Source organism: Sitophilus oryzae, unplaced genomic scaffold (genome assembly GCF_002938485.1).
Source record: "Sitophilus oryzae breed Bouriz unplaced genomic scaffold, Soryzae_2.0 scaffold_1430_pilon_pilon, whole genome shotgun sequence".
Taxonomy (NCBI): Eukaryota; Metazoa; Arthropoda; class Insecta; order Coleoptera; family Curculionidae; genus Sitophilus; species Sitophilus oryzae.
The window spans coordinates 1,666,861-1,691,697 of NW_022146094.1; the positions used below are offsets into that span (position 1 = coordinate 1,666,861).

The window sequence follows — 24,837 nt, forward strand, 5'->3', positions numbered from 1 at the left end:
TTGTAAGTTTAATTTTACAAAACTATTTATTTATTCTAATCTCACAAAACACACGTAACTTTATTATTTTTTCTTTATTTAAGTAAGCTTTGAAGTACTATACTTAAAATTAAAATAAACAATAGTTGTTTAAGAATATACCTATTTGATTAATGTTTTTTTTTCAAATAAAATAGTAGTACAGAGAACACAGAATACTTATAAGCTTTTAACTTAAAATTAAGGTAATTTTAAATCTTGAATTTTCTTGTAAAACTTTTGTACCAAATCTAAGCTGATTTTTTGGTCATTTTACAAAAATAATTACTTATTTTTAATATATTAATTCTAGAAACACACGTGACTTCGCTATTTAAGCCTTAAGTACCATAAAAAACAAATTAAGGTGGTTTAAAAAAATACTTGGTGATTTTAAATAATCGCGCCAAAGAGTTTATGCAACACAAGATACATACCGGCGTATTACTGGTTACCTATATAACCATATTAAGTTGCGCGCTAAAACTACTACTTTTAAACAGTTTTTCAAACCATCGACTTACATATATGAAAAAATAGTTTAAAATTTTGATACGTACATAACATAAGTAAACTAAATACATTTTTAAAGCTTTTCGAAGTATATAACATACACGAATTAAACGTAAACAATAAAAATAAGTATCTAGACAACCACGATAGTTGTGTAATACATTTAAGGCACAACCTTACACGACAAAAAGACCGTTATAATTTATAATATAATAGTAAGTACGGTAGCCATGGGTGATATGGGTGATTTTTATGATGAGGTGGTGATAGTAGGAAGTGTAGTGGCTGGAGTCTCTTCTGTGGTAGTGACGAGTTTAGTGCTGACTGTGTCAGCATCAACTTGGACCTCGAATTGGACTGATCCAGCCCTTGTCAATGCGCTGCCGCTGTATTCGATATTCTTGGCCCATGCTCTGCATTCAATACTCACAATTACATTAGCTGCAATGAAAAAAAAAGGACAAATTATTAATAAATAAGTAAAGCAGCCCTCTTTAAAAATATACAGGGTCGCAGATGTACATAAATTGAAGAATTGAAACGTTAAACAAAAATTGTGTAATTTCCAGACTTGATATACTCCCATTTTATGAATGCTAAAGCGACCCTGTATAAACCTCATGTAAATATAAAAAACTAACTATGATTTTTTCAAGGAATAATTGTTTCAAAATCACCCTTATGTACACAAACCCCTATTTAAAAGCTGTGTACCTATTTTATGTACCTACATTTAATCAAAACAGAAAAATTAATCTATCCTTAAGTGAAGTTTGTCGTTCGATGGCCTCTATGCTAACGACCGAAATGCAATTAACTTTTCTATCGGCTTTAAAGATCTCCTCCAGTACAAATATAACGACGAGGCTGAAATTTATTTGTAATCAATTACTTGGGACGTCAGAAGAACAAGCAAAAGCAAACAAGTTCGTTGTGTTTCTTGTCTCGTCACCGCGGGCTCGAAGGGCAGGAAAAAGGAACTGAACCGGATTGAGCCGGCCTTATCCTGACCGTACCACACCCTGGAATACGCTCGACGTGTATATTTCTTAATATTTCTCACCAGCGGGGCTAAATATAGCCCTTAAACGAATCCCTACCGACTACCGACACATCCATTCCTTATAATTCCTTTATTTCTTCGATGTAAAAAGAAAATACTAATTGTTTACCCTATTAATTTATTGTCCCTAAATTGATATAGGTACGTTCAATATTAATTTCTTCACTTTGAAAAAATAATTTCACTAATACCTTTATACGGGGTGAGTCTTATAAGGGTGCGTAATTATTAGTCTCAAGAGTAATTAATTGACTGAAGTTCTCAATTACCTGTAACATCACAATAAAACTGCCTCCCCCAGAAGTAATGCCGAAAGGTAGTTCCTTGGGGAGATACTCAAAGCGGTTTGTGGAGGTTTTTTAGTCGGTAAGGTACCTCAACCACCCCGACATGCGACAGCACCACTTACGGTCTCTGGTTTGCAGATTTTCCCCCACGAAAAAAAAAGTCTTAAGAGTTACTGTTGGTATAATACTAACAAATCCATGATTTTCAGTAAATTCATTTGAATTCCGTAGTGTGCTTTTAATTTCATCGTTTGAAAAAAAAATCAGCATTGGTTTTACTTTAAATTCCTAAAGAAACCCTTCAAAAAAAAATTGGTGCCGGGAGGCACGTATAGCCGCCCATACTAAAATATGTTAATAAAAAGTTGGTAGGCAGTTCTTTTAGTTTCATTTATCTCAAAAACTGCGACTTTGACTGATTTTGATGTTATTACAAATTTTGTTGCAAATATTATTCCTATCTTAAACTTAAAACCGCGTTTCGCTAGCTACTGTAATTTTGGAGTTACGATTCTTTAAAATTTTTAACCCCCTCCCATACCCCCTTACCAACCCCCCACCCCAACCAAAAACTAATGGCCAGATTCTCGGCTGCCATAGTATTTTTGTGCCAAATTTGGTTGAAATCGGTTTAGCGGTTTTTGAGTTATCGTGTTACCTACAGACGGACAGACAGACACCATAAAAATATTTTGTATTTAGGTCATTTATGATCCAAATCTGATTTTGAGTGAAATTAAAAAAACTTTTTTTTTGTCGATCTTAATAGCCTACCATACCTGTTGGTCGGCTAAAAAGTTGAATAAAAATTTGTGAAAATTAGTCCAAACATATTTTTGGAATAAAATGTATTAAGAATAAGTAGAGATCGATATTTTTCGTAAAGCAATTTGGAATCGTAAGGATATCATTTGGTGTTTTCTGGATAATGTAGGTTGAGTTAAAAATAAATTTCTACGTCAGATGCTCCGCTAGACGCACTAAATTTTACTGGGAATTTAATTTAATATCACGTTGTGGAAATGAAAGGGACATTCCACACAAACAATCCCTTAACTGTACTATTATATTTGAATTTATGTATAAAAGAAATCTTTAGAAAAAAATCTTTTTCTTTTTTACAAAAATAATGAATCTCTTCCTGCTGCATAAAAGATTTAAGCCTTGTCTACACATAATATTTTACCTTACGTTCTACCTGTTCAGGCAAAACGTATGAAGTGAAACGTTGGGTGTAGGGTTTTCGGAACCGGGAATTTCGGTACCACGCCTTAAGGGACCGGGATATTTTCCGGTTTTTTCGTTACTTTCGGTACTAGCTAATTAATTTTGAATAAAAGCGAAAACAGTACACTATAAATAACAATAATCTGTTATTACTTACGTGTAACATTTAAGATTTCCACTGCTATGATAGGACTCAAGTAGTTTTTGACGTTTCTGTATGGATAATAGTACCCAGCAAACCCTTGCGGGTAGTAATTGAAACCTTTGACGTTTTCTTCATCCATTGGGCTTTGTCCGTTACAAGAAACCCATATTTGCTTTTTTTCTTCCTCAGATTTAGCCTAAAAGTACATAGAAAAAAATATCAACGATAAAAATCTGTAATGCTTAGACACTTAGACCACTTACCGCTTTAATATGCATTTGCAAATCCTGTGGCATGTCAGATACCACCTCCGTATAGTAGTCCGGTGTCCAGTCGAAGATCTAGGAACGAGAACAGAAACTATTGCAAGATATTAAGTGATCATTACGCTGGTATGCTTACTCGATTGAGCTTGAGAAAGAAGCACGGGGACGAAGTACTGTATCCGTACGACCTGTTCCTGTTGCAGTTCCCAAGTTTTGAAGCGTCCGTAACGCATACTTTGCCCGCTTCTGGAGGCTTATCGAAGTCACAGTTCACGTAGTTTTCACCAGTTTGTGGTTTGTTATATGCTGGGAAAAAATGCAATATAATTTAGCGTCATAAATTTACTTTTTGCCCTGAAATGACGTCATAAATATTTACAATGTCGGCTTCAAGTCGCTTATGTAAATTAGGTGTCTATTAATGTTATATGCTCTAAGGTTCTAACTTTAATAAAATATGGTATATTAAAAAAAAATAATACTGAAATAACTTCAGAAATATGAATTAGGTTAACTTCAAGGTTCAGCGTCACAGAAACCCGTGTCTATTTCGTGGTACGATCAAACATTTTAATTGAAACTCTAGTAATAATAAATAATAAAATTATAGTTATATCTTGTTGATATTTTTTTAATTTTCGTGGTAATATATTTAAAACCTAAGAAATGCTGTAATACTCATTGATTTTTTATTATGGAAAACTAAAAATAATTTAATTGATACTCATCATAAGCTTTGGCAGCATTTCAAATAATTTTAAACATATCGAAGTCTGCAAAAACGCACTCTTTTAAAATTTACAGGGTTTTGTCGTATTAAAAACATGTATATACAAGTTGTTTTCTAAAAATCTGTATACACAATTCTATTGCAAAGTATAGAAGAAAAATTAGATACTATACAAAGCATATTAGCATTCATGAATAATAGTAAAGTCATTCAAATTAATAAATAATAAAAAATATTCTTTTTCCTGATATTAATTCTAAGCGGTAAGTTTGAACCACCCTGTACATACACCCGGTTTATTTAACCATACACCCATTGCTAAGTTTCTCATAGTAATATTTACATATACTATAAGCATCATTAACATGGTAAAATCTGTGTGCTAGGAGTTAGAATTAGTACGTACATGTTCATGACTCTCCATATTTCATAATAGACTTTTAGTTACTCTGTGTTTAATAATTGGCAGCTTGCGTGATTTCGTCATAGCTCAAAACGACATGGAATAGTTTTTATTTTTACTAAATTAAACATAATTTTTTTTTATTTGCATTATGTGTGACCCATATATGTGTATCGGTAAAGCACAAAAAAAGGAGATAACAAAAGCTTGATTTTATCTGTGATACTCCTATTTATATATTCAAACCAAACTTTTCAATTTATATCAACTAATTTATTAATAAAAAGGTTACTTTAATTAGCTATTAGCACGCAACTTGATATTAAATATATTTTTATATTAAACTTCCACTGACAAAAAATATACCCACCTATTATTTAAATGTATTTTCATTATTTTCTGTGTCATACAACCCTGTATTTGACTTAATTACACCGACGTATTTCAATAAAAAATATAATGAAATTTATACAGGGTGACCCAGTAATATCTCTATATCATTAAAATTCCAGTTTTTAAATAAAATAGTGTATTTTTTTTGTTCAGTGAGATTTGATATAAAAAATTACCATTTCAAAAATTAAAAAATCTAAACATTAAATAGACTTAAAACTGATTACTAACAGATTATTATTGTTTTTAAACTGGAAGTATTCTATGATAGTGCCTTCTTCAAAATCAATCATACTAAAATAGGAAACATTGCTCGCTATATACAGAGTGAATCAAAACTAGATATAATACTTTTCTTAAATGTGAACACAGCTAATAATACTCTGTATAGAACTTACGTTCCAAAAATTCGTCTATTAGCTTCACCCATCTGACCACTTGCGTGCTGTTGGTCATGTTATACCATATCAGCGAGCCTTCTTCTGTTCGTTCTGATATAGGTCTGAAACCCAGGCCAGGGTTGGTACCAATAAGACTCCTTTCCAGCCGCCATTTTGGTTCAGTATCGCTGAGTGTAGCAAACAATCCTTGCATACATATGGCAAACAACGCGGCCAAAACCAGATAGAAGATAGCGTAAAATGTGAGAAGCTGACCTGCAAAAAAACGGAATTTTTATTTAAGAGCCAATAGTAAAGAAGAAAAAATAATGTTAGATTCAGTAACAGACGATGAACCATAAAAGATCTTTTCCTCATTTTTTTTAACGGGGTTTTCGGTTACCTATAGTTACGCCACTGCTTCATTCTATAGGGCTCCCCTTTATTTCAGGCCCCCTTCCCGCCCTCTTTCAGCTGTATGTTACGCCATTTTAACCCTTTAATAACAGTCTGGGAGTTTTAAATGAAACGCGTGCAGACCATGAGAATGATTAAATTATATGTATAATTCGTTTGATCTATTTGACTCCACGCTCATCTTTCATGTCTAGGAACTACGATGACAATGATTTCCTCATTAAGTTACACATTATTTATGTTATTTGACACCGACCGGTTTAATTGTTACATATTATTTACTTGATGTAATTAAGAACATGTGAGGGTAACATTGTTTACATATTACTATATTCGTTATAATAAAAAAAATAAAATATTAAACATGCAAGAAAACTTTACAGGGTGTATAAACCAACTGGTGTAAATTAAACAAAAACTTTTAAACGAAAACTTCTTATACTTTTTATACACAAAATACAGTGTGTGTCATGTAAAAATGGCTATAATAGCAATTTGCCTTAAAAATAGTCTACGATAAGCTCCTTAATTAGTTGGTATCATTTTAAAGCAATGTTATTTTATTTTAATAAATTTCCTTAGTCCTCCTGTAGCTAATATTTTTTTTTCATAAAAAAATGTAAAAATAACTTAAAAATTTAATTTTTTTTATCTTAATTTATCGATATCGTGTATGAGTTGATTTATAAGCTTAAATACAATATCTAAAAACCTACTTTTTGTTGCATAGAATAATAGATGAAACCGCTAATTCCAAGACACTAAAATAATATTTAGTTCAAATAGTTATAAACTTGAATATTTGTTCTTAAAATTAAGTTTTTATTATTATATAGAAAGATTTAAAGTGTCATTCTGCTCTCTGATGTAATACATGTTCTCATTTAGCGCTTTAGTGCAAAAAATTACAGACTGAAAACAAATTAGTTCCAATACACTAAAATTAATGCTTATACTAGAGTAAATTTATATTAGGATGTAATGATGATTTTTTTACTTTAGGATACATTTATTTATTATTTATTTTAGTTAGTTAGAGTTATTTTTTCGTTTCAATATCTAAGTATAATTTTAAATAAAAATAAAATATACTTAGATAAAAAATACATAAAGTTGAATAAAAACTGTATAATAAATGATAAAATGTAGGTACAGTATTCTATGATGAAAAACTAATCACTGAAAACCTTTTACATTCGAAACAGTGGATCACCCTGTATATTCGAGTTATATAACGGGTTTTCCAATCATTCTAAACCATATATAACTATATGAGAAAAGTGATTTGAACAATCCCATCCAATGTTGTACTTTTTGTAATTCAATTTAAATTAAATGGTCTCTCAATAAATTAAATAAATAAAATAACAAATTAACTAATTGGATTTTATTCATTTAGCTACAATTTAAATTAAAATATCTGCATTTAATTCCATTTTTTTTTCGAAAATGTATCCCTCAAAGTTTATACGATTATTTATAAGTATGAATTAATATGTCTTCATTTTTTTTATAATGTAGCTATGTAATTTGTAGCTGGATGTCTATGTATTTCTTTTTTTCTATCAAAATTGTTGAGAAATATGACGATGACATGCTACTTAAAAAAATAAAATCTATTAACACTGTAATATAAAAAAATTAGATTTATATCTAAATAAATAATGTGATAGCAACTTTGTTGCTAGGCAGTGTGAAAGAATTAGTTCGTAAAGTTAAAGTACAAAGATGTTATTTTTTCGAAATATTATGCATTTAATAACAATAATATGATTTGAACATTTATATGTCAAGGATGTTATTGGAATAATAAAGCTGAATTTTACCAATTTTCTTAAAAACTTTTTTGGTGTTTAAGATCTCTTTCAAAAACGTGAAAATTCAATAAATTAAAAGAACATTAGTTCTAGTTGCGCTAAACGACGTATATCCTTAAAAAAAGAGCAGTCATCTTCCTTAAGCCTGATTCAGTTTAATGCATTCTTAAGAGAAAGTGTTTGGAGATATGAATTACATGACTAATTCAATTTTGGCAAATTTATTTTAACATGCGGACGTTATACGCTCAAGCCAGGAAATCCTTTCTTTAGCATGCGTTTGGATGGTTTTAAAATAGACTCCGTTCCAAAATAAAATTAAGTCAAATATTTTGAATGTAGTGGGAGGTGGATAGAAGGCTGAATAATTTATTTTGATTCTTTTTGTATCTTTGAATGCTCTAACAAAAATACTGATAAGAGTTTTCTATTAAACAGGGTGGACATACTTCGGCAGGATATTCTGCAGATAAAAATAAGTAAAAAATAATTTCTGAAAGTATAAATTAATTCCCCACAACGCTTCGTTTCAAAGATACAGGGTGATGTAGATAATCTAAGTAGTAAATCAAATTTCTCATGTTAAAAAACTCCCAAACACCAATTTTCATCCAAATGTCGATATGAGTTCAGATATTATTTGAATCGAATAAGCACCCTGTATATTCTAGACAAAACTCTTATTTTTATTAGCCTGGCGATAGGGTAATTATTAAACACTAAAACTAGTTGATTATTGAATTAAATCTCAACAATTAATTAAGAATTCTGTAAATTTAACGACTTTGTGTTTTTATTTAAAACAAATTTGCGTTGGGATTACCAAGAATTTACAATAAATAATTATTGATTCTCATTGGTATGTTATTGTTTATAATCGATTTATAGGATTGTATAACATAATTTATCTAAAAACGCGTGATAAGTATTATCTATATGATGAAAAACTCATTCATCCATCATCAGATTATCTCACACAAACACATATACTGTAAAAAACGGCGTCAAAGTGGTCTCTGAAAAGATAATCCATAACCCCTATAAGTAATTTATTAAAAATTGATATTAAAAAGTAATAAATATTTAGGAACAAATCTTAAAGATATCGTCTATATAGAGAACGATCCGGATAAAAATATCATCGATGGTGATTTCAAAGCTTGCCATGACGTCGTTTTTTTTCTCTCGTTCCTATGATGATTAAGTACGTACCCCAATTTTTTCCGGTACGACCGAAAACGGCGTTGGTCGACGGATCGTAGATGAGCCTTTTGAAGGCCTGCCAATTGGTCTCCACCCGTTTCTGCTGGAACTGGAACTCTCGAACGCCGCCATTGTCTTCCGACTTCGAGGCTACCATTTCCTGAAAGTTTTTCTCTGGTTATTGTCGAAAAATTGCCGATTTGCAGCGAGATATAGCGTAGGTATTTATACGCGAGTTACGATGTAGAGTGTCCGCGATAGACTGAGGCGCGCGATGAGATATTCTGAGAAGTCGCCAACCTGCGGTAAAGCAGCGCGTTTTTTCAATCCTGTCACTCCTGTTGAACGTACCTTTTGATACCTATATACTCCATACAGATTTGAGTACGATCATAGAAGTATAGGTGTATACAAGGGTCGATCAATAAGTATATTCGCTACCCTACTAAGACTTATTTTTTAGATGGTTTTTATTTTATTTTCTAATATTCAGTACAGTTCAATCGTCGCACTTTTTGTATACACAGTGTCCCATATAAGAACCATGATTCGAAATCTAAAAAAATGCGATTACTTCCAAATATATATGAAAAAAAAAACGATTTTTTCATTTTGTTGCGAAGTGCTTTTAGCGATTTGAATGAAATTTTCATGGTAAAAGTTACTATAAGACACACTTTTTTAGCATTATATTATGTCGCACTTATATAGTAAATTTTACCCTCAAAGTTTCATTCGAATCGCTAAAAGCACTTGGAAGAACATTATAATAAATCGAAAAAAAGCTGAAGATTTTAATCCCCTGTAACTAAGAAACAAAGCAGAATTGAACCTATGTTAATATGAAAAATAAATCTTATTTTTACGAGAGGATAATTTCCCCAAGAGAGATGGCACACATTTTTTGAAACACCCTGTATACATATGATTTCTACCTAATACATATTTTAAAAATAAGAGGTATCTAGCAAAAATTAAAAAAAGTATTTTTGGTAGACCCTGTGTATCTTTAGAAAATCAAAAACAAATCAGATACCTACACAGGTAAAAATACACGGGATCCAATCAAACAACAACGAAAAAAACATTGAACCTTTGTTGAATTATTAAACAACAAAGGGCCCATTATATTAAGAATGTAGAGAAATTGCCTTGATTTGTGGTTTTATGCTGAAATACCTACCTACCTACTTGATAAAAAATAAAATGGATATCATATTATATATGAGTTATCACAATTTATTGTATCAATTTTAGTTGTAATAATTACAGCATATTTGATATAAATATGTTCTGGAAATCTACAGAATTACCTATTATGAATAATAAATTATGAAGTATTATCTTAAAAATTGATTAAACTACGGTCAATGATACCTCTGTTTTACAAACAAAAATAAACTCCTTATTAAATGTCTCAACTATAAATTTATAATTATTATATAATTTAATTCTAAAATAAGAATCTCATAGATATCTCATTGAATATATTATTGTCACCGATAATAAAATTGTAAAATAGCATCAACCTATGTATTGTGTAATGCAATTCAACTCATAAATACCTAGTACAAAACAAATTAAAAAATCATACTTTTAATGACTTTAAACCGGTATTGCAACAGTACCTATATATCTCAATTAATAAATAGGAAATTACTTGATAACTTACTTCAGAAATGATATCACAGTAGAAAACAAACGTTTTTCTGTGTAATAACTGGTAATAATCACTGGTTTTGTTGACCGTTTCAGGATAATTTGCGGTATTTATCAAATCTCACTGTGTAAACTCTTTATCAAATTACGATAACACGAAATAGTGAACTAATGACGTAGAATTCTTGAGTCTTTGATAATTATTTAACTAAAATGTTGTAAACTGTTTTATTTGTGTAGATAAATGATAATACGAAAAAGAAAGTTTTAAAAGCAAAATATTAATTATCTTTAATGAAATAAAAAATAAAAAGATTAAGTTATGCAACTAAATATATACCACAATATTTATATAACAGACAACTAGTAATACATAACATGTGATTAAGGAGTTCCATACATTTATTTATTACAAATACGTTGATTTACTAGTTTTATTATGCAACCAAATATATCTCAAAGTGATTTACTAGTTGTATATGTTAGAAATAGTTATACAAAAGCAAATATTCGCTTAGCTATATAACTTGTTGCATACTAACAAAATATTATTTATGCAACTTATAAAACACTACAAGTGTATTAAGAGTTGCATAACAGTATTAACAAATGTACTTTCAAATGAATAATTTGCCATGTATAACCAACAAATGTATATGGTTGCCTGCCCAATATATTTTTTTAAATTTTAAATATATTTTATATCGTTTATATGTGATTTTGTTATCTGTACTGTGATTGCTAAGACAGACAGCGTTAGTTTTTTATTTAAATGCGAAACTAAATTAAAATATAAATTAAAAACACTCTTTTTATATGTTTAAATGGTTTTAATTACAAAATTTAATAAATAAAATTATTACAAAAGTGACGCACATTGTGTATATCTATTTAATACTGTTTGCCAAGTCTCATATTCTCTTTTTCTTAGACTCTTCCCTGAGAGTTTCCAAATATGTCGATTCTTTGTCATTATGGAACGGTTCTTCATGCGTTAGAGGCTGAGTTGATTGAACTATACCAGCTGGTGCAAGTACTTGTGGTGGATTTCTGTTGACTATAAAAAAATATCGTCGAAAATTTATTTTTTAAGCTTATTTTTCACATTAATTACCTAATTCGTCGTCTTCTTCGTCGACTTCGATATGAGGTGCGGCTTCTTTTTCAGGAAATTCTATGATAGTGATGTTCTTTGGAGGTAAAACTTCTGGTTCCCTCTCAACTACCAGTGTTTCTCCGTCGGGTACTACAATGGCGTCGTTGTTATTAATGTAATCAGGAACATTACTGAGGGCACCAAATCCATTTAAGGGCTTTTCTGCTAAAAGAATTTAGAAAAAAGTCTTAAATCTTTTGACAAATACATTTTTAAAGTAGCTCTATATTATTTACCAGTAGATGATTGGTTCTGTAATACTTCCTCAGCTGCTGGAGGAATACTACTGTTGAATTCCTGTTCTTTATCTGAGTTTGGCAAATTCAAAGCTACATGGGCATTGTTTTCTACATCATTACCACCCGAATTATCATTTTTGTTCGTAGTTTCAGAAGTATCGTCATCTTGTTTGATAATTATTGTAATTTTAAGTGGCTTTGTTGGTACAGCATATACAACCTGAAAAATTTAATACTTGTTAGAAAAATGTACATAAATTTAAGCTCAAGTTAATAACTTACATTAATAGCTACTGGTGTCTCTTGAGACACATAAAAATTTGGAGACATTGGGGCTATTACAGCCCCTATTCTTATAGGTATTCTTTGTTCCCCGTGCAGAATCTGAATTTCAGATGGGAACAGAATGTTGCTTTTTAGGCTTCCTACCACTATGGGCTTGTCAAGGGTTACCCTCACTGCAGGAGTGCATTTAATAGTTGCACTCTGGTTTACTTTCACTGTCAGGGCAGGTTCGTTTTTCGATACCGATATTATTTCACCCTGAGGAACTGTTTTCATTGTGTTTTTTGACACAACGAACATCGGAATTACTGAAAATCTAAAAGTATCAACAAAAAAAAGAATGAAAATTAAAATACAGTTATGTTCTTAAATACAAAAAAAAAGATTTACAGTGTAAGTAAATAAAATAATGTCGATGTTTAATTTAGGGTCAAGGGAGAATTTATATGAAGCGCCTTCACCATATTGTCACTATTAACTATTTCTAAAAAGCTTCAAATCAGTTTTTCTATTTTAGGTTTTTACTCCAATATTGTTTATTATAAATATAAGACCTATAGTAGAGTAAACAACAAAATAAAATACTAAATTACCATAATACACCAAAAAAACACTTTAACTTTTATACTGGACCCGCGGACAGCAGATGATTAAAACTCAATTTTAAGATTTTTAGTCAGTAGTGAAACGCGCTCTCAGTGTAAAAGTAAAAGTGTTTTGGTGTATTGTGGTGATTTAATGTTTTATTTTGCTGTTGAAACACCAAAAGTTTCAACCCCCAACTGTAAGTAGAGTAGACCATAAAAATATATTATAGATATGCAGAGGAAGTTTCTATTCCGTTAAAAATTATTTTTTCTAAAATTTTGATTCCCTTTAACTCAAAATCGATTAAAAAAATGCCTGTGATTATAGGAAACCTGTGATTATCGTGAAAAGGGATTAAATTATATTAATAATTATTATAAAATTAATTAAATATTTCTCATGCTCTTTATTTAACACTTTTTTATACAATCACCTTCACCATTTTGTCACTATTAGCGGTACAAGGTGTATTGCGAAAAAGCTTCATAAGTTTCTATTTCGGATTTTTGCTGAATATTTTTTGAAAAATATACGGACAATGGTAGCGTACATTTCAAAAATATTTTTATAAATATACAGGGTGAATCAAATATAATTTAACCTGCATATTCCATAAAAAATGTAGTAAAAATCTGATAGAAAACATGTACGGACCCATTTCGGCACCCTATATGATTGAATAAACTTTGAGAATGTTCAACAATGTTGCAATGTTTTCATTCCATTAAACAGTATTTAAACAAATCACAGGTTTTAAACTTCTGTTTGTATTTGCTATATAATATGAGACATACTCATCTGACATAGCATAAGGTAGTTCCGTCAACAGATTCAAAGTAGGTTCAACGGCTGAATGGCCTCCAGATGCGTAATCTTGAATGTATTCGTTGGTATAAGTGGGTAAATACGAGCTGTAAGATGTCAATTGCGGCGCATAGTTGAGGCCGTACGAGTACGGATAGGCGAATGGTTGATACAGACCCTCGAAGGAATGATAAAGTGGATGACAACAGATGGAAACCAGCAACTGAAGAAAATATATCTGAAATTCAAGAAAAAAATATTAATAATTTTGTTTAAAAAGAATTTATGCAAATCAAAATTGAAAAATGGTCTTCTTGGATTAGTGATGAGCCAATGCAAAATGCAAGAGCTAGACTAATTATTGTTTGTCATTTTTTAATAAATTTTTACTAGAGGCGATTTCTACATAGAAAATCTTAAATAAATCGTATTTTAAGTAATTTGAACAAACTTAAAAAAGTAATTTGAAAAAAAGGAAACAATATTTGTCTGATAAAAGTTTAATTAACAGGGTGGTCCTAATTATTGTATTCGCGAAACTTTGGCAGTATATTCTGCAGATAAATATAAGCTAAAAAGTTTATATAAATTTATATTTATATTAAAATGCTTCGTCTGTAAAACGCAGCATTTTAGGACTGAAATCGTAAAAATTTTAGGAATTATAATTAAATATTTATTTATTATTTTTTTATTAATTTCTTTAAACACTTTTTAAATAATTACCTTCACCATTTTGTCACTTAAAATTATTAATTAATTTTATAGTTTCCCTTTTCTCGATAAGAGCACAGATAACATAGTATACTATGTTATCTGTGATAATAGCTTACTTACTGCATGAGAAATAATGGAATAGAACATAATTGAAAAATATAAATAAGTTAATGGTAACTAATGATGTTTACTTTTATTGAAAAAACGAGTTTCTATTTGGTTAACAATTTTTGGCTATGGTATCGATATATTAGTACCATAATTCGATATATCAATAAATCGATATCGTAGCTATATCGTTTATAGACTTACATCCATCTCAAAACTGAATATAACTAAGTTAAAAGTTAATGATACGAACAGTTACATAAAACTAATTCTCAGGGCTTATTTGAAACACAGAAAAGCCCTTTCGTTGCTTTTTTTAAATGAGAAATTCGCCTGAGCGCTTAAATTAAATTTTGAAAAATGACCTAGGAGTCTAGGTGACGTCATATTTTTCATCTTGTTGATAAAATTATCGAGAAGAAAATTTTACATTAAGGAAATACAAATTCAATTTAAGTAATATCGAAAAAGATTTAAGTAATAATCGATAAATCGATAAATCGATAAATCGATAAATCGATAAATCGATAAATCGATAAATCGATAAATCGATAAATCGATAAATCGATAAATCGATAAATCGATAAATCGATAAATCGATAAATCGATAAATAATTATCGATTAGCGATTATCGATTATCGATTATCGATTATCGATTATCGATTATGGATTATGGATTATGGATTATTGATTATTGATTATTGATTATTGATTATTGATTATTGATTATTGATTATTGATTATTGATTATCGATTATCGATTATCGATTATCGATTATCGATTATCGATTATCGATTATCGATTATCGATTATCGATTATCGATTATCGATTATCGATTATCGATTATCGATTATCGATTATCGATTATCGATTATCGATAATCGATAAATCAATAAATCGATATTGATTATTATCGATAATCGATTATTGATTATTGATTATTGATTATTGATTATTGATTATTGATTATTGATTATTGATTATTGATTATTGATTATTGATTATTGATTATTGATTATTGATTATTGATTATTGATTATTGATTATTGATTATTGATTATTGATTATTGATTATTGATTATTGATTATTGATTATTGATTATTGATTATTGATTATTGATTATTGATTATTGATTATTGATTATTGATTATTGATTATTGATTATTGATTATTGATTATTGATTATTGATTATTGATTATTGATTATTGATTATTGATTATTGATTATTGATTATTGATTATTGATTATTGATTATTGATTATTGATTATTGATTATTGATTATTGATTATTGATTATTGATTATTGATTATTGATTATTGATTATTGATTATTGATTATTGATTATTGATTATTGATTATTGATTATTGATTATTGATTATTGATTATTGATTATTGATTATTGATTATTGATTATTGATTATTGATTATTGATTATTGATTATTGATTATTGATTATTGATTATTGATTATTGATTATTGATTATTGATTATTGATTATTGATTATTGATTATTGATTATTGATTATTGATTATTGATTATTGATTATTGATTATTGATTATTGATTATTGATTATTGATTATTGATTATTGATTATTGATTATTGATTATTGATTATTGATTATTGATTATTGATTATTGATTATTGATTATTGATTATTGATTATTGATTATTGATTATTGATTATTGATTATTGATTATTGATTATTGATTATTGATTATTGATTATTGATTATTGATTATTATTATTGATTATTGATTATTGATTATTGATTATTGATTATTGATTATTGATTATTGATTATTGATTATTGATTATTGATTATTGATTATTGATTATTGATTATTGATTATTGATTATTGATTATTGATTATTGATTATTGATTATTGATTATTGATTATTGATTATTGATTATTGATTATTGATTATTGATTATTGATTATTTTTACTGACCTAGAAGACGTCATATTTTCCATCGTCGTAAAATCCGTCATAAAATTACCTAGAAGAAAATTAATCGATTTTTTGGCTTGAAGAAAAATTAAGAAAAAACAAATTTATTTTAAATCCATAAATCCATGAATCCATAAATCGATAAATCAATTGAAAAATAAAATTGACAATAATTACTGGGCCTGATAATTGATTATTAAGGAAATATCTGCATCCATTTATACTGTTTATAGTTTGCGTATACATATGTTTTTTACATATTAATCCCCTTGGTCCGCCACTGCTCGGTAGTGTTATAAATCCTAAAGAGCAGAGATTACAAAGTTTCATAGAAACTGTCACCCTTAATTTAACCCCCATAAAGGACGATATCCCAAATTCCTTCCTTAGTGTGTCACTTAAGAAATCTTTATGCAAATTTGGACTTTTTAGTAAATATTTAGGTGATAATATTCTTCAATAAAAGATCATCTCTATCGATACATTACGATTAAAATCATCATACATACATACCGCTGCCCGAATGACTTATTGCACTCATTATTATTCAAGACACGAGAAAAAATCCGACCACATAACTGAATCGGGTGCGACCAGAACATTTTAAATAGTTTTTTGACTAGCTCTTACTTCCAACATATACATATGAATAAGAAAATATCGAACCCGAAGACAAATCACTTCGGCTTAGGACCAGTTCGTGCTCAAAAAGAATTTAAAAGTATTTTTTACGTCTGTAATCAACACAATATTTAATGATATTTTTATGTTGGCTTAATGATAGCCAGAATAACTTAGTGGGACGTTGAACCGACCTCAAAATCTGCGCTATACCGCCTTTTTAAATCTTCGTTACATATAAAATTAACGACTTAAATTTAAATGTTTGTTTTTGTATTTTTATTTTATTTATTTTTAGTGTAATGTAATATTAATTTTTTATATACACTCTGTATAGAACAATTTTATTCCTTTTTGATCGACACTTTCTTACCGTGCTGGACAGCTTTGATTTCAACGCATATAAAAAGTGCAAGCACCCCAATTATGATGGTATTTTATTTTTACTAAAACCTTAAATTAACGCGTCGCAAAGTTATTTTAATGGCAAAAGCGAGCAAGGCTATTAAATGAGGCACTTTAAGCAGCAAGGTTAAGATTTTCTTGTATATCTGAAAAGATAATAGTCGCTCAAGACTTGATTCTGATTCGTCAACTTAATAACGTGATTTTTTTTGAATGAATGTATTAATCTTTTGTACTTTTTTATTTACTCTCCTATCCCTGTACCCTGCACCAGCTTGTGCAGATTCTTAATAGGATAAGAGCATATTTTCTCCGGTTTTAGTCATACTTTCCAAAATAGAAAGTCCTGCTTGCGATCCAGAGCCTCGCAGTGACATATTAAGTGCCCCCATACTGTTTCAGAATCTTTATCCCAGAGTCTGCAGCAAAGACTTCCTCGAAACAAGTACTTGACAGCTATAATATGTCCTGTTGTGAGACCTGTTGTAACCCCCACTTTATTCCTGCTAAGCCTTTTGGAAAGCATTATCAGTTACTTTGTAATTTTAGAACGAGATCCTTGGAGGAAGCCTTGGTATGCTTGTGTTCCTGTCTGTTTCTCCGGTGGACATATTGCTGATCCAGAGTTTGACTACAGTACAGGTCATATATTTGTATATTAAAATGTTGTCAAAATTTAATTAAAAATGCGATGATTTGCTTTTTTGAGGCATTTTATTTTTCTTGTTCAAAAAATAAGTCGAATATATTTTAATTAAATTTCTAAATTTTAAGTCATATGGACTTCAGTATTGGTTTTCTTTAGAACATTTTTTTCAATAGTTGATACTTCAATGCTTGATTGTTTGAAAATAATTTAGTGTACAAAATAAAAGCTTCATTAGTTAACTACCTGTAATTTGTTGCTTAAATATTATTTAAAAAAATTAATTAATTTTAAATTAAAAATTCTCACTGAAAAAAATAATTTTTTGGTTTACGATAAGTACTTACGATTATTATTCTCATATCGATAGATGTGGCACTACTGATACGCGACACTCGGTATAATCGATGGTACTAAAGAAGATGGTCGGAAATCGAGTGGTTTTATATATAGTGAAGAAATGATCGGCTAAAAGACAAAGCCAAAGCTTGACCAATACCTCACCTGACCCGTTTCGGTTTTATTTTTCGATTCTCGTTCTTAATCTATGGCGTTGAATAATGAATGCACGAGAACAATTAAATTTTTATCATTCCGAGATTTTTTATTCCGTTTTGAGAATTTCATTAAAAAAACTACATAACAAATTTTTTTCAATTTATTTTGATTAAAATTTAAAAAATATATTTTTTACAACTACCTATGCAGTATTATTTTTACCCTTTCAACCTAAAAGAATTCGTTTTATTAATAAAAATTGTATTTTCCGATAAATAATAATACTAATCTTTCTTTCATTAAATATGGACAAATAGTATCTTTAATAGAAAATTCCGTATATTTAGTAAGACACTAATTTGTCGTTTTCCAAGCTTCTCAAAAATAAATGAAAGTATACGTCTACTCAAAAAAAGCTGTCTGTAGTTATACTTAGTTTTTATTCACTCTGTATGTTGTCTGTCAGCAAAAACAATGCAGCATTACATTCAAAAAATACAACTTTAATGTAAAATTATATTTTTGATTCACCTATGCATTAATTACCAATTTTTCAAATTTAAAAGTGCTTTAAATGTGTATTTAATTTTAAAATCTTTATATTTTAAAATCACTTAATAGAAACCTACTAACAGTGGCATTAACTACGATATTATCTTATTTTTATGGTAAGAATCTTTCTCGCCAAGAAAAATACAGCAATGCATTAAAAAATAAATTTTTTATATATAATTATATTTGAATCACCCTGTATAACTGTAGAAGTATTCTTAAAATGTCCGCTACTTCCCCTATTGTTTACAAAAAAAAGTAGAAAACTTGAAATAGCTCTTTTTTGGATCACATTCTGTACAGCTAATAGCGACAAAATGGTGAAGGTGATTTATTAAAAATGTTTAAAGAAATTAATAAAAAATAATAATAAAATATATAATTTTAATTCCATAGATAACCACAGAAAAAAATGTTATTTAAAATGTATATTTTATTTAATAACGTTACTTTTGAGCTACAGGGTGTTATAATGTTGAAAACAAATTTGTTAACCAAATAGAAACTTTTTTTACAATAAAAGAAAACACCATTGGTTACCATTAATTTATTTATATCTTTTAGTTATGTTCTTTCCTATTATTTCTCATGCAGTAAGTAAGCTATTATTACAGATAATATAGTATACTATGTTATCTGTGCTCTTATCGAGAAAAGGGAAACTAAAAAATTAATTACACAATTAATAATTCTAAGTTCTAAGTGACAAAATGGTGAAGGGGATTAATAAAAAATTTTTTTAAAGAAATTAATAAAAAAATAACAAATAAATATTTAATTTTAATTCCTTAGATAACCGTAGGAAAAAGTGTTATTTAAAATGTGTAATATTTTATTTAACAACGTTACTTTTAAGCCACAGGGTGCTAAAATGTACACGAGAACATAGTATACTATCCTTGTAATACATATACAAAGATACTATGTTGTCTGTGCTTTTATCGAGAAAAGGGAAACTAAAAAATTAATTAATAATTTTATCGACAAATTGGTGAAGGAATTTTATAATTTTTTTACAAAAAACAGTGGTTTTAGGCAACCAAACATATACCGCTGCTATGTTGGCAGTCAGTTTGAAGCACGAAATTCAAATCTTTAAATGGAAGAAGGCAATATTGATTAATTTGAAGCAGTCAGGGTACCACATTGCAGGTCGAATGGTAGGTTGCCTTCTCTTCTTGGTCGTTCTAACCTAAAATCGTTGCGTTCGAATAGGAATTCCTCGAAAAGTTTGTATGTTTATCACCGGGTTCCTTTATGTGGCTGTTTTTGAGTGTATTTGTGTTCGTCTAATCACAATTTTGTATGTAATAAAAAATTTATAATGCTGGTAACCAGGATATCAAACGAGTCCTTTTCCTTAGATGTAAGTATGTTTTGCTTTTTATTTATTTATTTATGTTGCTGTTACAGTCACTTCTGGTATATTAAGTTTGTTTTTACTTTTAAGACTGCACGTTAAAAGTTCCTTCTTTTACTTTGTTATGGTTCAAGTAAAAGGGAGGTAGAATGTACCCATATGATCAGTTCTAAAAATACCCATACATCTGATAGGTGTAACATTACACGGTGGAACACTCTATATGAATAATGAATGGTCTGGGATATTGTTTTTATATTTGGACATATTTTTTGTATTTTTTCTATTTTTTGATATAATTTAATATTTTCGTATGACTTAAAAGTTAATTTTTTAATTCTATTTGCATTAATTAAAATTAAAGTGCGCAAATTTAAATTTAGCGCCAATTCTTTTGCAAAAAAATTGCGGGAATGTAAATTTCTCTACTTCATTTTGAATTTTCTTTTTAATAAAATGAGTTATTTTTGCGAAATATAATTAAAACAGAGATGTTTTCTGCAGTCAATAAAAATAAATAAAAGTTTAGTATAGATTCTTAATTATTTAATCAAAAACCAAACACAGGCGCAGCTTTTGACATGAATGATCCACATCTATATAAAATATTAAGCTAAATACAGATAAATTACTTGATAAAGCTATTAAACTGTTAATGGTTTATTTCTAACGTTATTAATGTAATTTTTATTAATTTTCCCGTTGAAATGAACTTTTACAACATAAAATATATGTTTATTTATAGTCATGGCTAAATCAGTTATGTATATACAGGGTGGTCCGGCATTAGGTTGCAGAAATTTAACAGTTGATAGAACTTTGATTTAAAAATTGATTTGTTGTAAAAATACAGGGCGTTGAAAGTTTTTATTAAAAGAGCAGGAATACTCTGGAAATATTTAGAATATTTCTTGTCACTAAAAAGTGGAAAACCCTGTATAGATTGAATATCTGGTTGTGATTTAAATTATACCAGTTTTTGTTAATCGCATGCACTATGAAATATTACTAAAATATAACATGAACAAATAGCTGCAAATTTGCAAGTACAGTGATAATTATTAGTATAACAGTTTGCAGAAATACGTGTGTGTTAAAAACATATCAAATTGAAAAGTTACAAAACGTAGGAAAGTATCGGTTTAAAAAATCGAATCGAGGCTGACAAGTGCAATATTTACGGACAGGTTTGCAAATTTATGCAAAACGCAACAACCGACTACTTCAAAAAATACCTAGAATAATTTTAAGTAGCTTTCCATTGGCGTAGCAAGGGGTGGATAGTGGGTACCTCTTTTCATTACCCCAAAATAGTTCAACCAAGTATCTAGTTGTATTCTGGAGTTAACTAAAAGTAGCTAAAGAAAAAAAAAATGACTTATTTGGATCAACTCTTATATTCTTTGTAGCTGAATTTAACTTGCTAATTGTATAGTTACGCCACTGGCAATATTATATGCATTAAATGCACTTTATACGTTAAATAACTCTTGTTAAGTTGAATTTCATTAATATATCGTTGTATTTTTAGCGACTTGCATCATCAGCAACAGTTGTTTGTTCTTGTGATAGCTACTATCAGTTGGTTAAGTAACTTTTTTCAACTTAATGTCAAGTATACTTGAAGTGGTAATCGATACAGAACAAACCGCGAAAGTCCTATAGTACACCAGCATGTAATTGGTATCTCGAAATAATGTTTCATTTTCCGTTTAGGAGAAATTAATATTAGTCATAGCCTTAACAAGGGTCATAGTGTAGTTATTTGCCTTGTATGTGGCTACAGATGCAGCAGTTTATCGTATTTGATAATTGATAAGAATATATCGATCAATTTAATTGATTTATAGGGTAATCGAGCGATTCCGTTACTATTGAATATAAAATGCATTTCAATTCATACAAAACTCTTGGAATATGCGAAATAAAATTACCAAATAAGATTTGTTTGAAGAGTGATTTTTATGCGAGACATGCTTAAGAATCTTGTGAAATTGTTTCTGTTCATTTTTAAGCGGAATTTTAAATTGTCGCTAAATGACATCATTGTTTTTTAAAACGATGTTTTGATAGTATTTTTACACGTACCATTTCAGTCACCTTAATTCTTAATAATTTGATTACTTGTCATTTTAGCTGAAATTAATATTTCAACTGGGTATTTTTGTATTGAACTCCACCAGTAATATCAGATCAAATTATGGCCCAAATCCATAGGGCAGCTTAAATATAAATGCAATCTCATGGACTCCCAAGACGCCATTTTTTTGTTCTTTTTCAATCGACGTGCATATTAATTTTTTACCAACAATTTTCCTGGTGTTGTTTATGGCTCACTCTGCGTAAACTCCAGCCAGCTTGTTTACGTTTTGGCGGTACGTCTGGTACGTATCACTCTTTAAATCGAAAATTCGAAGAGCGGGACTGCCTTGGTGCTTTTTCACCTCGTCGATCTCTCCTTCTAGACGAAAACCTAGTTGTTGCTCGCACAGACCAATTAATAATCGGCCGCTTGACCCGGTCATCTGAATGCGACGCGTTTTTGCAATAGTCTTGATTTTTTCCAACCGCGACATCACTACAATTCGCTAAAAGCTTTTAAAAGACTATAAAGTGCGTGAATTACGTAAATTGTTTTATCCTGATTCATTTAAAAGACTTTAAAGTGTTTTGTGAAGTTTCAGTATACAGGGTGACCAAGTATTCCAAATAAACTCTATATCAGGTTTCCTATTTGAAATTTTGACTTTCTTTGTAAACTTTTTTGTTTGAAGTCATCCTCAACTTCAACTAACTGTTTTTTTGTAGTACTTATCTCATTTTTTCGAGTTTTTTTTCACACAGCACGTAAGTGTAATTTCAAAAGTGGTACTTTAAAAAAAATGTCCCATTCTTCCGGATATAGTAGCGGTACGACCGGTGGTGGCGTCACCTTGTACCCGGGCCGGTCCTCCTATGACGTGGACGGGTACCCGAAGGCGAGGATCGCCTTAAATGGCGCTAACAGACACAAATTGGTCGACGAGGAAGGCTGTACCGCCAAACGGTGGGAGCATTTCGACAGAGTAAGTGTCAAGGTTTCGCTTTCATTGGCAGATTACGATGCTGGTAATGCTAAGTAAATCGAACCAGCCAAAAATCAATTTAAGGACGAATTTGTTTATTTACGAGCATGCTGGGTGTTCCTTAATGACATGTTAATATTGAAGGTGACTATTTTTCAACCAAGAAAAACACTTTATATGAATGTATGTGCTAAACATTATAACTTTTGAGATAAAATGTTAGAATTTTCTGAAAAAGAAGCTTTTTTTACAAGCCGCATACAAGTCAGAGACATATTGATATCGTATCCAGATTTATCATGTCAAAAAACTCCCAGACACAAATTTTCATCCAAATGTATCGACATAAGACATAAGTTCAGAAATTACTTGTAAAAAGTCGAAATAAAAATGAAACTTCTACTTCCTCTATCTCCGAAACGAAATATTTTAGGACAAACATTTATACGAACTTTTTACTTATTTTTATCTGCAGAATATGATGCCGAAGTTTTCCGACTACAATTCGGATAACCCTGGTATATCTAACTAACATTATTTTGTATTGATTATTTATTAATAAAGGCTTTTTAATAGAATAATTTTGTTACACACAGCTGCCACGAGATTTACTTTTTTATTCAATAGTGATGGTAAAAATTCCGATAATTTCTGACAATCTACTGTATTGTTACAGGGTGTTCAAATTAAGGAATCAGATGTAGGACAAGCTTGTACGGAATGTAGTGAATGCAAGGAAGGATATGAACCACACTCGTGGAGGTAAGTTCAATTTTTTGCTATCGACATTTTAAAATATCGATACCAAAAGAATCGATATTTTTTCCTTTAACACCGATACCAAAATTATCGATATATTTTAAATATTTAAAGATATCGTTATTTAAATTTCCAAATATCGATATTAAATAATTTTTTTTTCCATAATATAGAATTCTGTCAGAGTCTATGATTAGTGAAATAAATGAACTTATCACTTACGAAATTACCACATTAAAAGAAAATTTATTTTATGCAACAGACTGGACAAAGAAACGGAAAAAAGCAGGCAAAACCTTTTATTTTATGGCTGCCTGCGTCCCATTAATTATAAACGAATGTAATTGTACACAATCGCGACCGCACCCAATAATTAAAAATTGCAGTCGATATTTTATCATGCGCTCTAAGCTCTCTAATCTTTCTCTATTTTTAGAGTTCTATCAAAAACCTTTTTCATTTCTAATCAGCGGCGAGTGTACATCGAAATGATGTCACAGAAATCAGTGGGCAACAACAGAGGAAGGTGCGGCATCACGAACGCCTGTGTT

At 29.4% G+C, this 24,837-nt stretch overlaps 3 protein-coding genes across 6 annotated transcripts in view; 1 reads left to right on the plus strand and 2 right to left on the minus strand.

Annotated features, from left to right (window-relative positions):
* Positions 1–55: 55 nt before the first annotated feature.
* LOC115876305 (sodium/potassium-transporting ATPase subunit beta-1) lies at positions 56–10,745 on the minus strand. Its single transcript, XM_030892031.1, has 7 exons — positions 10,535–10,745; positions 8,872–9,022; positions 5,444–5,701; positions 3,656–3,825; positions 3,517–3,594; positions 3,266–3,449; positions 56–972 (listed from the first exon to the last, which is right to left on the minus strand). The coding sequence occupies exons 2-7, from the start codon at positions 9,017–9,019 to the stop codon at positions 782–784; spliced, it is 1,029 nt and encodes a 342-aa protein (XP_030747891.1). The 5' UTR covers positions 9,020–9,022; positions 10,535–10,745; the 3' UTR covers positions 56–781.
* Positions 10,746–11,342: 597 nt separating this feature from the next.
* On the minus strand, positions 11,343–18,522 carry LOC115876306. Of its 2 annotated transcripts, none has more exons than XM_030892034.1 (6): positions 18,400–18,522; positions 13,584–13,831; positions 12,199–12,517; positions 11,914–12,136; positions 11,636–11,839; positions 11,343–11,578 (listed from the first exon to the last, which is right to left on the minus strand). In XM_030892034.1, the coding sequence occupies exons 1-6, from the start codon at positions 18,412–18,414 to the stop codon at positions 11,433–11,435; spliced, it is 1,155 nt and encodes a 384-aa protein (XP_030747894.1). In that variant the 5' UTR covers positions 18,415–18,522; the 3' UTR covers positions 11,343–11,432. The 2 variants fall into 2 exon arrangements, with proteins under 2 accessions (XP_030747894.1, XP_030747893.1); XM_030892033.1 differs by having other exon boundaries at positions 11,636–11,842.
* Positions 18,523–20,229: 1,707 nt separating this feature from the next.
* The window catches only part of LOC115876307 (four and a half LIM domains protein 2), a 38,952-nt gene continuing 34,344 nt past the window's right edge, over positions 20,230–24,837 (plus strand). The window contains exons 1-2 of one of the 3 annotated variants that reach the window (XM_030892039.1): positions 20,230–20,262; positions 24,204–24,289. In XM_030892039.1, coding sequence (XP_030747899.1) covers positions 20,260–20,262; positions 24,204–24,289 — 89 coding nt within the window. In that variant the 5' untranslated portion in view covers positions 20,230–20,259. Of the gene's footprint in view, positions 20,469–23,329; positions 23,528–24,203; positions 24,290–24,837 lie in introns of those variants that run through there. The other 2 variants (XM_030892038.1, XM_030892036.1) reach the window with 2 other exon arrangements.

What these genes read in the sequence shown, in the direction of transcription:
- LOC115876306 (XM_030892033.1), bottom strand. An exon ending in CCTTATGCTATGTCAGATGA is followed by an intron (nt 12,518 to 13,583) that starts GTATGTCTCATA and finishes TGATACTTTTAG; the next exon opens with ATTTTCAGTAATTCCGATGT. An exon ending in AGACACCAGTAGCTATTAAT is followed by an intron (nt 12,137 to 12,198) that starts GTAAGTTATTAA and finishes TAAATTTTTCAG; the next exon opens with GTTGTATATGCTGTACCAAC.
- LOC115876305 (XM_030892031.1), bottom strand. Translation starts at nt 9,019, where the DNA reads ATGGTAGCCTCGAAGTCGGAAGACAATGGCGGCGTTCGAGAGTTCCAG. An exon ending in TCGTACCGGAAAAAATTGGG is followed by an intron (nt 5,702 to 8,871) that starts GTACGTACTTAA and finishes GTTTTTTTGCAG; the next exon opens with GTCAGCTTCTCACATTTTAC. An exon ending in TCTTTCTCAAGCTCAATCGA is followed by an intron (nt 3,595 to 3,655) that starts GTAAGCATACCA and finishes TCTCGTTCCTAG; the next exon opens with ATCTTCGACTGGACACCGGA.